Source organism: Dunckerocampus dactyliophorus, chromosome 10 (genome assembly GCF_027744805.1).
Source record: "Dunckerocampus dactyliophorus isolate RoL2022-P2 chromosome 10, RoL_Ddac_1.1, whole genome shotgun sequence".
In the NCBI taxonomy this organism is placed as follows: Eukaryota; Metazoa; Chordata; class Actinopteri; order Syngnathiformes; family Syngnathidae; genus Dunckerocampus; species Dunckerocampus dactyliophorus.
This window is the reverse complement of record NC_072828.1, coordinates 9,443,365-9,457,910: the sequence shown is the minus strand read 5'-3', so window position 1 is coordinate 9,457,910 and position 14,546 is coordinate 9,443,365. Positions and strand designations below refer to the sequence as shown.

The window sequence follows — 14,546 nt, the reverse complement described above, 5'->3', positions numbered from 1 at the left end:
TGCAATCTTTATGTTAAAATGTTTTGCATTTTGCACCTTCATTTTTACATTTTTGCACCTTTGGATTTATATTTTTACCTGACAGGTCCGCCCCACCCCAAAGCAGTCACAAGCCGTCAGTGCACAATCAACTTCCGCAGCACACTGAGAGCATAGTGGAGCTCTACGCATGCGCGGGGCATGATGCCAACGGAGTGGATCTCGTCCTGTTTTACATGGCGGGATCTAAAACGTAAATCTTCATTAAATTACTACTCATTACACTCAAAACTCATGAGGACTCAGTCACTTACCTGTCAATGCGTCAGAAGTAGTCCAAACTGCAAGATAAAAGGCGCTGGCTGAGAGAAAATATTCAAATTATTTTATCTTAATCAAGTGATGGCCAATTTTAAATGAACAAACCAAGAATCAAGTTTATTTGTAGTTGTAAATGTAATTAGAATGTTTTTACTCACTAGACATTGTTTCTGCACCTTGTTAGTGCCTTTTGCCTTCCTGCCTGCTCACCCTGCAGCCCACCTGTATCTCAGGTAGTTTTTGTATCATTCTTGGACTTTGTTCTCTCCCTCTTTTACCGCGGTGCGTTTGGACGCTAGTTCGCACCGTCGTTTTTTATTCCTCTTATTTTTGCCGCATTGTTCCAAAAATAGAGACCGTTTCTTACCTGGAGTTGTCTCGCTGCTGCATCCGGGGATCCTACACCACACCAGACGTGACACCCTAACTATTTTGTACAATTTGTCCCTCAATACATTCCTCTGTGATATGTATTTCCTGCATTCCATCACCACATGCTGCACCCTCTCTGTCACCCACACACCTCACATTTGTCTGTTGCTGATTTAGCTACTAAATACAGTGTTGCTCTTGAACCAGTATGCCCCAACATAAGCCGTGAATACACCACCTCCTCTCTCCGACATTGCCATTTATATTCCTCCACCTACAGGTGTTTGCCTTTCCTTCCTGGATCCCACAATTTCTGCCAGGACACTCCCACTGCTGTGGCGATGAATGCTTTTGCTTCTCCTCTTCCAACTGGGATTTTAATTAACTCGTCATCTGACAATTTGAGCGCCATCTTGGATATGTTATCAGCTCTTTCTTTCGCCACTATTCCAATGTGTGCCGGAATCCAACAGAAGTCTACAACAAGACCGGCTCTCTGAAGCCTAAGAAGTACAAAATGAACTTCTTTGGCAGGGAAGCGATGGTGCTCCAGTATCTGCCTTCTGGTCTGTTGTGGTATTCAATATTTCTGCTTGCTTTACTTTTTTAACAGCATCCGAAGGTGACACTTTGTTGGTCACTTTGTATTTCATTATCGCTCTTGCTTTCCTTTGAACTGGACATCCTCCATATGCAGCACCGTGTTCCCCAGCACAATGAACTTCAGCATTGAACTTTTGTTTCTTTGTCACATTTGCCAGTCATGCTCCCTTCCGGGCCGCACGATGGCCGAGGGGTTAGCATCTTGGCCACATAGTCAGGAGATCAGGACCTCAAATGTGTGGAGTTAGCATGTTCTCACCGTGCGGTTTCATGTCAGGATAATTAGCAACTTCAAATTGTCCATAGGTATGAATGTGAGTGTGAATGGTTGTTTGTCTATATGTGCCCTGCCATTGCGATTTAATACCAGTTCTTTGCAGTCGTGCCGCTCTACCACTCTTCCCCCTCTTACTTCTTTCCAAACCTCCTCCATTGAAACTATCAGAGAGATATCACAGATCACCCCTCCGTGCTTCGCTGCACTCCCAGCAATATATGCAGCGGCGGTTCTGGTTTGAACGACACACAGGGTGGACCGATGCTGTGCCACCCCATCCCACGACCCCCAACTACAACACACACTCCCACACCTGTTGTTCCCTATTTACACAATTAAAAGTCTCAGTCAATAAAACCCATGAGTAGCAATTAGCCTATAGCCACCTAGTAAAATGAGCTTGTTTAATAATATACATTCCATAATGTGGTGTACATTATAGCGCCATACCTTTATCTTTGGCCCGTTTCTCCTCTTCTTAAATTTCATTTCTCTTTTGCATGTTTTGTTGACAAAAATTAATGACACTTAAACTAAACCTCAAAAAGTCATATTGATTCACAAATCTCTCCTTTTATTTAACATGTTAGTAGTGAAATAATATGTTTGAGACTCTTGGTCTGTGATGTAATGCATATAATATAATATTAAAAATGAAATATGTTTTATTTTTGAGCAGTTACTGTTGTAATTTACTTTTTTGTAAACCTTGTCATTTATCCTAGGGCTGAGCACTGATCTGTATAATGTATCTGGATAGCTCATTGGCGATGACCTGTGAAGCCACACGGCCGCCATATTGCCACTCGCAAGAAACACTTCTCGACAAGCTTTTGCATTCGTGGTGAACTTATTTTGTTAATTCGGATTGGACACAAATTTTGCCTTAAGATGCCTGCATGTGCAGCGATTAACTGCACAAATCGCCAGTTCAAAGGCTGTGGACGAACATTTCACCTGTAAGTATGATTGAAATGTAGATTTATGATTGATAATTTAAGGGTTTTGCAATGTCGATCTCTCAGATATTTTCGATCGTGTAAAATTCCTCTGATTAAATGTATGTCCAGAATTGATACGTTTATATAGCTCTATAATAGCTAAGAGGAAATTTACGTACTTTTTTGTTATATCATGATATATGTATTTTTTTAAGGGACGAAGGTTGCGTTACTTGAAGGAATGGGAGAATCTCAGTGCTTCCATGATGCTTACCAGGCATTGTATTCAGTGCAGTTAGCAAGCCAGTTTGCATACAATTGACACGGCATGACCCTTCGTTTGGATAAACAACCTTTTTTTTTTTTTTTTTTTTTTTTGCTGCTGAATGACTGACGTAAAAGGATTCATTCATATGATATGTTCTGGAAAATAATATCACTGAACATGCATACCGGTGTGTTTGAGATTGCAAACAACGTATTGTCTTACCCAAAGCATATGGTTTTGTTTCAGTGTTGTTGTTGTTTTCTGTGTGTGTGTGGGTGTATGTGTTTATGGTTATTACACATTATGGTTATCACATATTAGTCCTGTGGTTTTTCTTCAAATATATTTCTATACCAGAAAAGAGGTTATTTCTATTTCATAACACAAACAAAAAAAATCAGCAAAATGTTAAATGATTTAAAAAGTTGTCCAAAGTCACTCTCTTTGATGATTCATATTTTGTACAGACGAGAGCATAGTGAATTGTATGAAAGTAAGAAAAAAAAGTAAAGGATCATGACCGTGGATTTTAGTGGAAAAAAGGGATGGGATATGCAGTTAAAATGAAAATCTCTTTCTAGAGGAGTAAAACTATGCATTGCTAAAGGGGAGTGCTGAGCCAGGGTGCAGAGTAGAGTTTTGTCCCAAAGGCAATGAGAACTGGAAGGGGAAAAAGTACATTTAATAAAGCCAAAAGATAGAGAATAACGTATCAAATCGTTTTTAAGGGACGACGGTTGCGTTACTTGAAGGAATGGGAGAATCTCCCCACTTTTTAATTTAAAATATAGATGTTCTGCGAGCCTCTTCATCTGCTTTGTACACTATGTAGGCTACGCTGTGCGAATGTAGTCGAGATGTGAGTGGTAAGATGGCGTCTCTTTGGCTTCAGCGGCTTGCACGTATGAGCTATCCAGAAATATAATTATACAGATCAGTGCAATACATAGGATGTTTTTCTTTCTCCCTCACCGCGCCGCCAAGAGAATGCTGCCCTTTGTGATTGCCCATGTGGCCCATAGCTAGAACCGCCACTGGATAGGTGATTGTCGTCCACGCAGTCTTCCACGATGAACACCGATACTATGTCCGCCCAATAGGAACCTCTTCTGCTGCAGCTCTGACCAATAGCGTGCCTGTTCGTTTCTGTACAGCTTTTAGTGGCAGAAGGAATGGTGAAATATGAGTGGATCAGTATTTTAATAATAAAAATCAACATAATGTTTAGTCTCATATTGCGCTTTTAAAGCGATACTCGACGCTTAAAAAAATTGAAGTGATGCATCTAAAGTGGGGAGGAAGTTGTAGAATTGGTGGTTTAGAAGCGGTGGGTTTGACGGACTGCTGAAGATTCAGAGTGTTTTTTTGTCCACTCTGTGCATAACTGACGATTAACTGAAAGATATGTGTGTGTTTCAAGAACTCAATACAATAATTATATGAATAAAGTACCTCTGAATACTTGCGCTCATGTGACGTCACTGCACACGAGAGGAAACCGTACACCTGTAAATAGGACCAGATACTCTGTGGAGTACTGTGACAAACGTGTATCGAATGTGTGTATATGTTCTCAACATTTGTTTTGGTAAGTAAAAACGTTTAGTCTCACTTTAAAGTGAAAACTGTCATGTTTAATGCATTAAGACCCTCACTTTCAACTACTCTTTTCATTGTTGTTGTTGTCTGAGCCAATCAGTTTTTAGCTCGGGCAAGAAACGCCTACAGGTTTTGCTAACGGTCCAATCAGAGCCCTGATAGTTCCAGACGCCATTTTGTCCGTACATAACAGGAAACTGCTGCTGGCCAGTGGGAACCTGTTGCTTGGCAGTTCCGCGTTGAGCGATGGACGGGTGAGTTGTGGTACCTGCTTACTTTCATGCCAAGTTACAGTTATGGCACATTTCTGATTACAGGCAAACGTATATAATAGACTGATATTTCTGTTCTGTCGTTACGTTACCGACGTGTACAATTGTGTTTTCGGTATTAGCTTGTAGCTAAGCTACTGCAGCTAGCTACTGTGTCGGAGCGAACTCCACCTGGCCGCCCCTTTCGAAAACCAACAAAGGTTGTATTTCCTGTTCAGGAAGTGTGTCTATGATGCAGCCAATTGCTTTAATGTTGACATTTCCGTGACCTGGACTGCAATATCATGACTGTTTATCTTGTTGCAAGCAATTTGATATACGGGTGCTGGTGTTTAACTGAGTTGCTTATAAAATGTTTCATGTTAGAGAGAGGCAGTGCGAATATTTTTTTTGTTGACCCCGCCTACATTACGTCAGTACGTCATAAGTGTTCATTTATCATCGAACAAGGAGCACAACCACAAATGTGTTTTGCTGTAAGAAGTTTCCTTGCTCAGACGAAACATTTTACATGTCCGAATCTGATTATTGCTCAGTCGCATTGGGACCTTTTTAAAGGTTAAGATGCTGTTGCCATGGCAGCTGCTGCTTCTTAGGGTTGTCTTCATTAGGTTAATATCAGTCGTGGTCTCCATGGAAACACCGTGTCATTTAGTGAACAATGAATATGAAGTTTAATTAAGAAATTCGAGGGAAAAAAATAATGAATGAAACCTTCTAAAATGTTTTTGGAAATTGGAATATAGTTATGCTTGTGCAGTCTGGTCTGGATGGTGATCGCTCAGCATTTGATCAGGTCTGTATGTATGAGGTGCAAACCTGATTACAATCATCTGCACTCAGAATTCTTGTCAGGACGCATAGGTGCCCCGAGGGGCCTCCAACCAGCTGTTTCACCACAAGCTATCCTGACTAGACACATTTCAATCCACTTGGAATGCTGACATTCCAAAGAAGTCCACTTACTGTACTGTAAGTCTGTGACTCCACCCAACACACCAGGAAGATATGCTTGATGTTGCTGGTCAGATGTGGGAGGCGGAGTCAAAAAAGTGTGTACAGAGGACTCATTAAACAATTAATGAGACTGGTTTAGCTGCATTGTGTGTTTGCGACCTCATCACAGCTGCGCTAATGTGCTAATATGCTACACCAGCTCCTTTCCTGGGAGGGCCACGCTTTACTTCTTATTGTGTGCTGAGGTTTTAGTTGTATTGCTTCTAACACCTTGTTCTCTCTTAGGGGCATCCAGCATGACTGAAAAACAGGAACCAAGGTAGGAACTTGGCCTCCTCCTCCTGTTCTTCACGAGACTTTGAGGCTTCTCATTTGTGTGCCGCAGGACGGACTCGCTCACCGCCATCTTGGAACAGATGAGAGCTTTTCCTTGTATTTAGCGTCCCGGTCTGCTTGCTTCTGCTGGCGGGAAAGTCAAACAGTAAAGTTCACACACACACACACACACACACACACACACACACACACACACACATCATTATTTCAAACTAAGATTGAATTGATGGGTCATGCTGTTGAAGCTGCCCTTTGACCCTTACACATTGAGCTATTTCTGATGCAGGACATCAAACCAAGGGCCTCGGGTAAGGACCTACTGGGGTCTTCAACACTAAATGTGCCGTTTCACACAAAGCAGATCCAACTGTTGGCGCCGGCAGCTCATCTTTCTCTTCTTTTATTCATGAGAGGATCAGTAAGAAGATATGAGCTGCTCCCATTCCCTCAAGTCCATCAAAGAAGTAAAAAAAAAAACACCATTATTGTTCTTGTGTAAATTGTAGACCCTTTCACCCAGTGGTCCCCCATAATTGCTGCATCAGAGCCTAAACCAACTCTGCATTTCGCCGCCTGTACCTTGTATGCAGAACCCAGAGAGGCAGAACATTGCTGTAACTGTACGTGCTTTCACACAGCAACTCTTTTGTCCCAGCATTGTGAATATAATTTCACACAGGTCAGTGCTGTTCACACAAAGCAGCAACACTCAAAACCTATTTTGACAAATAGTCTATTTATATGGGAGTTTTATCCATGATTGGGATCTGTGAAGGAAAACATGGGAATTGTGTGAGGTTAAGGTTGCTCATTGGTGCCATCCAGTACTGGCTCTTCATAGTCATAAACCAGGGGTGCCTATTACGTTGACTGCAAAGGTAGCGTGGGTCGATCATGTGTAGACATAACTTTGTAGATGTCATATGACATCAGTCAGCTAACATTATGCTCCACTCCTGATTCGCTGTTGCACCTGTGTGGCAAAGATTAACTCATGAACAGACGTCTCAAGAGACACACGGAAATGCAACTTTCATCTTTCATATTCCAATTACAGATCAACTAACAGCGGTAGCTTGCTTATATCTATGATAAAAGTTATCCGTTCGCTTGTAGCGGCTAGTTATGTCGAAAACAAGTCATTTATTGATGGCTCTGCTCTGCGTCCTCTATAGAAATATGTGTTATCTACACTTTTGTTTGTTAAACTATTATTTCCTGATTAATTGGAATTAATTGAAACCTTTTTGCCTTCACTTTGCCTGCATCGTCTTTTGCATAATCATTTGCATTTCTTGTATATTTGTAGTGTTTGATAGCAAATGCTAACTAGATGTAATACATGAACTGTGTGTCTAGCGAACTCTACGTAGCTATTTTGATATGTAATTATCATTATTGCCATGTTGAATTGAACTGTAAATTATTGAATGATACCTGTAAACCTTGAAACTGAATGTGAAATACTAATCATTAGGTATTTAGTATCATAGATGTGTAACTTGCATGCTGAAAAAGTGTGTGCACCCTTGATACACATGTACAATGTACAAAAATTTGAAATACAGGGTGTCATTTTAAAAGCAATTATCTTGAAAACTGAGCGCAGCTCAATGAAATTGAACAGTTTAGGTGTTGAACATCATAGGTTTATTATTGAACTGATTTCCAATTGAGGTTCTGAACGATACACGTTAAACCCTGTAAAAAATCAAAGTTTGGATAGGAGCAGGGGTGTCCAAAGTGCGGCCCACAGCTCATTTTATTATTTGTGCATTCTAAAAAAAAAACATACCGGTAGATACATATGAAATGAAAAAATATCAAAATGCCCCCATCATCTTTTATATTTTTCAGTAAGTGGGCCCCCAGTGAAAAAAGTTTGGACACTCCTGTTTTAGATTTGCAGGGCACCCTCCACATGTGAACCATCTGAGACCCAACAGTCACACGACCACATTCACAACGTTCCTCATCATTTAGACCAGGGGTCACCAACGTTTTTCCTTGTGAGCGCTACTTTTACAAAATGAAAATGGCCAAGAGCTACTCATTTTTGCAACATTTATTTTCAGAGCTTATTTTAAACCCAAACAAAGCGAATATGCCTGTTTTACCAGAACATTAACAAAATGCTGGTGTCCACAACTCACATTTTGTATTTCAGAATGCATTTCTTTCTACTGTTCTTTCATTATTAACTGAAAACCTGAATGAAAAGCAGGCTTGCGGGCACCTCGTGGTCGTGGGGGGCTACCTGGTGCCCGCGGGCACCACGTTGGTGACCCCTGATTTAGACAGTAATTGTTTTTCATGTGGTTTTTCAGAGAGGACCTGAGCAGCTTCTCTCTGGTGGTTCGTGTATCATGACGACCGCAGGTTTCATTTCCTTCTTTTTTCTTCTTCTGCCATCCTGGCTAAAGCCAATCTATGCCAAACTCCTCTTCCATGTCCTCTATAGCCAATGGCAACGACAGTGACAAGTTGAAAGGTGACCTGAGAGGTCTCAGCACACCATCCAGAGTTGTCCACATCCGCAAACTTCCTGACGACATCAGCGAACCTGAAGTAATCGGCCTCGGCATTCCCTTTGGAGACGTCACCAACCTGCTGCTGCTCAAAGCCAAGAACCAGGTGAGTGTTGATGACAGCATGTCTGTCATGAGTATGTTGGCACTGATATATGGTTAAAGAGAGGGATGCACCGATCCACATTTTCACTTCAGATCATGATACCTGAATTTGTATATCTACCGATACCATTCCAATACCAGAGCTTTGTTGGCTGTAATATTATTGTTATTGTAGTGTCTGCAGACGCTATAAGAATGACAAGGAGGTAGTCAATCAAAAATGGCAACATTGCAAATGTATTTAGAAGAATAGCAGCAAACATAGTTGTCTCCACACATGCAGCCCCACACACACACTCACAAGTTCTCAGCCTGACAAGTTCACGGCTTCATGGACAGTCGGGCAACACAGAAGTTTTGTGTAGTGATAATGGTTTGTGATGTCCGACTGTTTTGTGTGGGATTGAACGTGTCAGGCGGAGCGCTTGTCTGTCTGTGTCTCGTGTGTGTGTGTGTGTGTGTGTGTGGTGAGAGCGAGGAGGAGGGCCTGCAGTGCATGTGTTGTTGTGATGTCTTTTGGCTACGTTTGCTGACAATACGAAAGCACAGACAAGGCTCGTGGTTTGGACATTTCTGATAGGTGAATTACGTTGGTATCGGAACCTGATACCCATACTGGATCGGATCGCTCCCTAGTCAAAGCCCACATGCATCTGTCTGCATCCTAGAACTAGCATGATGAGAACAGAAGTGTACACGGTGACAATATTGCGACTAATGCCATGTGTGTCCTCTCAGGCCTTTTTAGAGATGAACTCAGTGGAAGCAGCTGAAAACATGGTGGCCTACTACTCGTCTGTGCTGCCTTTCATCAGGAACCATCCCGTCTTTGTCCAGTTTTCCAACTACAAGGAACTCAAAACGGACCACTCCCCTAACCAGGAGGTACCACTGCTGTTAGGATTTATTAGCAGCTGTTGGCTGCTAACTGTTTGAACGCAATCCATGAAGATCTTCCTCTTGTTACCTCCTCCCACCTCAGAGGGCTCAGGCCGCACTTCGAGCCCTCAGCTCATCCCATGTGGACCCGTCTGCAGTGCTCACTAGTGCCGTGCTGCGTGTGGTGGTGGAGAACATGCTGTATCCTGTCAGTCTTGATGCACTGTGTCAGGTGTGTGGCTGCTAGCGTAGCTTGTGTGTGTGTGCTGCCACAATGTGTGTGAAGTGTTCAATAGGCCTGTCACGATAATCAATAAATCAATTAACCGCACGATAAATAAAAACTAACTCACTAATTTTGCCGGCCTTGATAAATTGACATGTGCATGCATGTTTACTTTCCTCCTCTCTCTCTGAGAAACAGGCTGGATGGCAAGAGGGTTCACTCTGTGCCTCTGTCTCAACACCTGGGCGTGTTGGTTCTATAGCGGAATGAACGGAGTGAGTGAACCCTCTTGTCAATCATTCAGTCTCTTTGTCACACTGAATGGAGTCGGGGCTGCTCAGCGAGTACTGCAGCCTGCAAGTGAGCACCAGTGTGAGACTATTTCGGTTTTAAACAGAATTAACAAGGTGAGCCCATGAACACCGATGAGCCGGTAGGTCGCATTTGTTGGAAAGTAGTGGTGATAAAAAAGGGGGATACGACCAACTTGCATGCACACCTCAAACACAACCATCAGGTTCAGTTTTCCTAACTGGGAAAAAAAATGCCGCTCGAGGTGCAGCAGTGCCTTCACCCGACAGTCAACGCTTACTGAGACGTTTGGTCGGCAACGTAAATTTAAACAAAACAGCGCTAAATGGTGCACCCTCAGGTCGCTGTATGTTAAGCCTTCCTGTTAAGGAATAATACCCAATGTTCATTATTTATTGAAGTGCAATTTTGTTTACAGAGACTTGATACTCCATTTTAATTATTGTTTTTATTTTTGTGTATGTTTTTTATTTGAGTGCTTTTTATTAACAGAGACAGGGTCTATTCTTTGTTTTTGGTTATAATTTTTATTTAAGTCCAGTTTTTGCTAAAAGAGACTCAGAGTCCATTTTATTTTTAATAGTTTTTTGTCTTTTTTTGTTTTTTAAATATATTATGTTGTTAGTTTAAAAGCTCTTGACATTCCAATTGCAGTGTTAAATACTCTTGACAAATTAAAATGTATTGCTTTTGATACAGTTAATTTGAGACTATAAATTGTCCATAGGTATGAATGTGAGTGTGATTGGTTGTTTGTCTATATGTGCCCTGCGATTGGCTGGCGACCAGTCCAGGGCGTACCCCGCCTCTCGCCCAGAGTCAGCTGGGATAGGCTCCAGCATACCCCCACGACCCTAATGAGGACAAACAGCATAGAAAATGGATGGATGGATGGATGGATTCTTTTGATATGTTGTACTCGCATTATTATTCCATATATTATAATTACATTAATGAAAAAAATTTCTCAAAATAGTATTGACAATAATATAGTTTACCGGCAATAATTTGTTGGACAGTTATTGTCCAGCTAAATTTGTTATCGTGACCAGCCTATGTTCAACTATGTCCTCAGATCTTCTCCAAGTTTGGCACTGTTCTGAGGATCATCATCTTCACCAAGAACAGTCAGTTCCAGGCTCTCCTGCAGTACCCTGACGCGGGCAATGCACACAACGCTAAAATGGTGGGTCCCACCTCCTGTAGGTAGAACACACTGCATTGTACCCCACCCCCAGTCATCATGGCAACCTAATTACCTTTCAGGCCCTGGATGGTCAGAACATCTACAACGGCTGCTGCACTCTGAAGATCAGCTTCTCCAAGCTGAGCAGCCTCAACGTCAAATACAACAATGAGAAAAGTCGCGACTTCACCAGGCCGGACCTCCCCAGCGGAGACAACCAGGCCATCATGGAGCACCCCCACATGGCCGCTGCCACTTTCAGTAAGGCATCCCCCCCTCTTACACACACATATATATATATATATATATGACCCAGGTGTGTGTGGACAAATACCTTTTGCTGCCTGTGTGCAGCTCCAGCAGGTATCATCTCAGCCCCGCCCTACTCGGCCCCACCCCACACCTTACCCCCAACCTTCACTATCCAGCCTGCTGGTCAGTGCGCGTGTCTTGTTTCTTTCAAAATAAGAGTTGGCTGATGTCCTCATTGGATCAGGATGTAATATGTTAGGCTTGTCCTATCCAGGACTGACTGTTCCCGCTCTGCCCGGAACATTGACGTCAATGTCACTCCCGGGGACAACCAGGCTGTCATTCCACCCTAGCCCAGCTGGACACTGTGTCCTGCTGGTGAGCAACCTCAACCCTGATGTGAGTACACACACACACACGCAAATGTGTTAAGTTGACTTGATCCGTCCCCTCCTCATATGTGTCTCTTGTGTTGCCACGACAAACGGCTGGGCCCCTCCCTCCTTTACCCATCGTGTACCTTTGCGGCCTTTCCAGAGAGTTACGCCCCACTGCCTATTTATCCTCTTCGGTATGTTTCTTGCGAGCATCTGGTCCTTGTTGAAATTGCGTCGGTGCAATTTGAGCGTGTGCTTGGCGTGTCCTCAGGTGTTTATGGCGATGTGATGAGAGTCAAAATCCTGTTCAACAAGAAGGACAACGCTCTGGTTCAGATGGCTGACACCATGCAGGCCCAGCTTGGTAAGGCCCCACCTTTGCCCAACCACGCCTCCGCCGTCACACCTTAACTCACGTGTCTCCCCTCCTCGGCAGCCATGTATCACCTGAATGGCCAGCGCCTGCACGGGAAGCCTCTGCGCGTCATGCCGTCCAAGCACGCCAGCGTTGCGCTGCCGCGTGAAGGCCACGAGGATCAGGGCCTGACCAAAGACTTCAGCTGTTCGCCTCTGCACCGCTTCAAGAAGCCCGGCTCCAAAAACTATGCCAACATCTTCCCGCCCTCCGCCACCCTCCACCTCTCCAACATCCCGTGAGTTCTTTGCCGCCGCCATGGCTCTGCCGATCAAACCTTTGACCCCTGCGCTCTCTCTGTGCGCCCACAGGCCCTCTGTGCTCGAAGATGACCTCAAGGTGCTTTTCTCCAGCTCTGGGGCAAAAGTCAATGCCTTCAAATTCTTTCAGTAAGTTGTCCTCAAGCCACCTTTGTTTCATCAGGACACATGCTGCCATTTGAACCCTCTCTCCCACAGGAAGGACCACAAGATGGCGCTGATCCAGATGGCCTCAGTGGACCAAGCCATCGAGTCCCTCATCCAGTTCCACAACCACGACCTGGGAGACCACCACCACCTGAGAGTGTCCTTCTCTAAGTCGGCTATCTGACCACTTTGCCTTCAACCTTTGACCCTTTTTGCGGCCTTAAGCTTATCCCCCATCCTGCTTTAGTCTGCTGGACTTCTTAGGCTTTGCCCTGGTTGGGATGGCCTTTTCTGGCCTTGTTAGGCCTGCGTTCAGGTGACTGTGGTGCCTTACTATTATCACTATTATTATTATTATTATTATTATTATTATTATTATTATTATTACTACTACTACTATTACTATTATCGTTATCATTATTGTTGTTATTGTTGCTCTGTCAGCTGGTTTACACTTTTTCATTTTCTCCTTGGCTTTCCATGTATTACACAATCATGATGGCATATTTGAGCAATATTTGACATACTTCCTCCTCTGCATTGCCTCGTACAATCACGTTTTGTTATTCAAACCAAAAAGACCGTCATGTTACACTACATTCCAGTACAGGTATATGTCGTGAAATGTGCACACTGGATGTGTGTGCACATGCAGTAATGGAAGGACTTCCAGCGGTTTAAAAATGTGGCCCGTGAGTTAAAGGTCTCAGGCCCGATTCTCATCTTTGTGCAATCATCTAGCATCATAGCATTTGCATGGCTAGTATTGTAAGCATGTTTGACAGTGCTGGTTTATTAAATATGTTGCTCAAGTGCATAATGTTATGTTTATTAGTGTGTTCAATGCTAATGCTGAATGTTTACTGGCTTATGTCTGTTTGTTTGCTGACATAGCTAATATTAGATATTCACTAGCATGTGAACTAATCTCTTACCAGCAAGGCAAAGCATGTTTGCTAATGTGGCTAATACTGTATGCTTTAGCATGCTTGCTAATGTGGTTGATACTGTATGCTTATTAGCATGCTTACTAATGTGGCTAATACTGCATATGCATATTAGCGTGCTTGCTACTGTTGCTGATACCGTATGTTTTTTAGCATGCATACTGATGCTTCATGATGTTTGCCTGATGATGAGTTACTGAGCAGCGCCTCACGAAGAACCTTCTGATTGATACCAAAACGAAACTTCATTCAGGAGAGTGAAAGTGTTTGTCGACTTAACTTGTTGTTTTGAAGCCTGTTGACATGCGTGTCGGTCACGTGGATGTGACATCCCAACATTCCTTCATGTTGCACTGATTAATGTTACGTTGAAACTGTTTTTAAAGTCATTTCCCAGCTGACTCGAATGCATCACAAGAGAAGCAGGACTGGGCTGGTTGTGGGCTGGATTATTAAATGTACATAGGTGTTTTATACCACAGGTTGGTGTTTTTTATTAGTTTTATTTTATTTGATGCAAGTGTGACAATTGTCAACCAACATTCAACAATAAACTAAATGAGTTTTTATTTAAAACTGGACTTTTTTGTGTGTTGATTGACGTATTTGTCTGCTCTGCTTTCAGTCCAGCTGTTTAATGAATATAAATATCTTCCTTTGTCATGGCCACTTGGACCTGAGTGTGTGATGCCATCGACGGGCAATATGTGATTATTTTGAAAAGTTAATATTCATGAACTGCTGATGCGCATGCGAGGGTCGGTGTGACACTGGTGTGCACAAAGTTTGATTTAATGTAGCAAATGGAAATCCAATACAAAATTAAAATGAGAATGAAAAAGTAGTTACGCATGTTGCATGTTAGACAAAAGTGTCCACATCTTCGAACTGAACTTCATGGTCAATTGGAAACACAATCGCTCCTTGCGCTCTTCATTTTTGTGCCCTTACGGTGACTTCACTTCTGCTCGGCCTGCGCAACACAGA

At 42.9% G+C, this 14,546-nt stretch overlaps 1 protein-coding gene across 3 annotated transcripts; it reads left to right on the top strand.

Annotated features, from left to right (window-relative positions):
* The first annotated feature begins 4,544 nt into the window (after nt 1-4,544).
* ptbp1b (polypyrimidine tract binding protein 1b) lies at nt 4,545-14,141 on the top strand. 3 transcript variants are annotated; one of them, XM_054790569.1, is made up of 16 exons: nt 4,545-4,614; nt 5,875-5,908; nt 5,975-6,070; nt 8,253-8,304; nt 8,387-8,559; nt 9,297-9,443; nt 9,541-9,669; nt 11,051-11,161; nt 11,242-11,422; nt 11,525-11,596; nt 11,688-11,812; nt 11,951-11,984; nt 12,062-12,154; nt 12,227-12,443; nt 12,517-12,594; nt 12,664-14,141. In XM_054790569.1, the coding sequence occupies exons 4-16, from the start codon at nt 8,292-8,294 to the stop codon at nt 12,794-12,796; spliced, it is 1,506 nt and encodes a 501-aa protein (XP_054646544.1). In that variant the 5' UTR covers nt 4,545-4,614; nt 5,875-5,908; nt 5,975-6,070; nt 8,253-8,291; the 3' UTR covers nt 12,797-14,141. The 3 variants fall into 3 exon arrangements, with proteins under 3 accessions (XP_054646544.1, XP_054646542.1, XP_054646543.1); XM_054790567.1 differs by having other exon boundaries at nt 4,546-4,614; nt 11,516-11,596; nt 12,664-14,139; XM_054790568.1 differs by lacking the exons at nt 4,545-4,614; nt 5,875-5,908; nt 5,975-6,070 and adding an exon at nt 6,077-6,604 and having other exon boundaries at nt 11,516-11,596; nt 12,664-14,140.
* Nucleotides 14,142-14,546: the final 405 nt, after the last annotated feature.

Bases quoted from the DNA above. Each gene is read 5' to 3' on its own strand.
- ptbp1b (XM_054790568.1), top strand. The intron at 9,444-9,540 runs GTACCACTGCTG...CTCCCACCTCAG, and splicing joins ACCACTCCCCTAACCAGGAG to AGGGCTCAGGCCGCACTTCG. The intron at 11,813-11,950 runs GTGAGTACACAC...CGGCCTTTCCAG, and splicing joins TGAGCAACCTCAACCCTGAT to AGAGTTACGCCCCACTGCCT.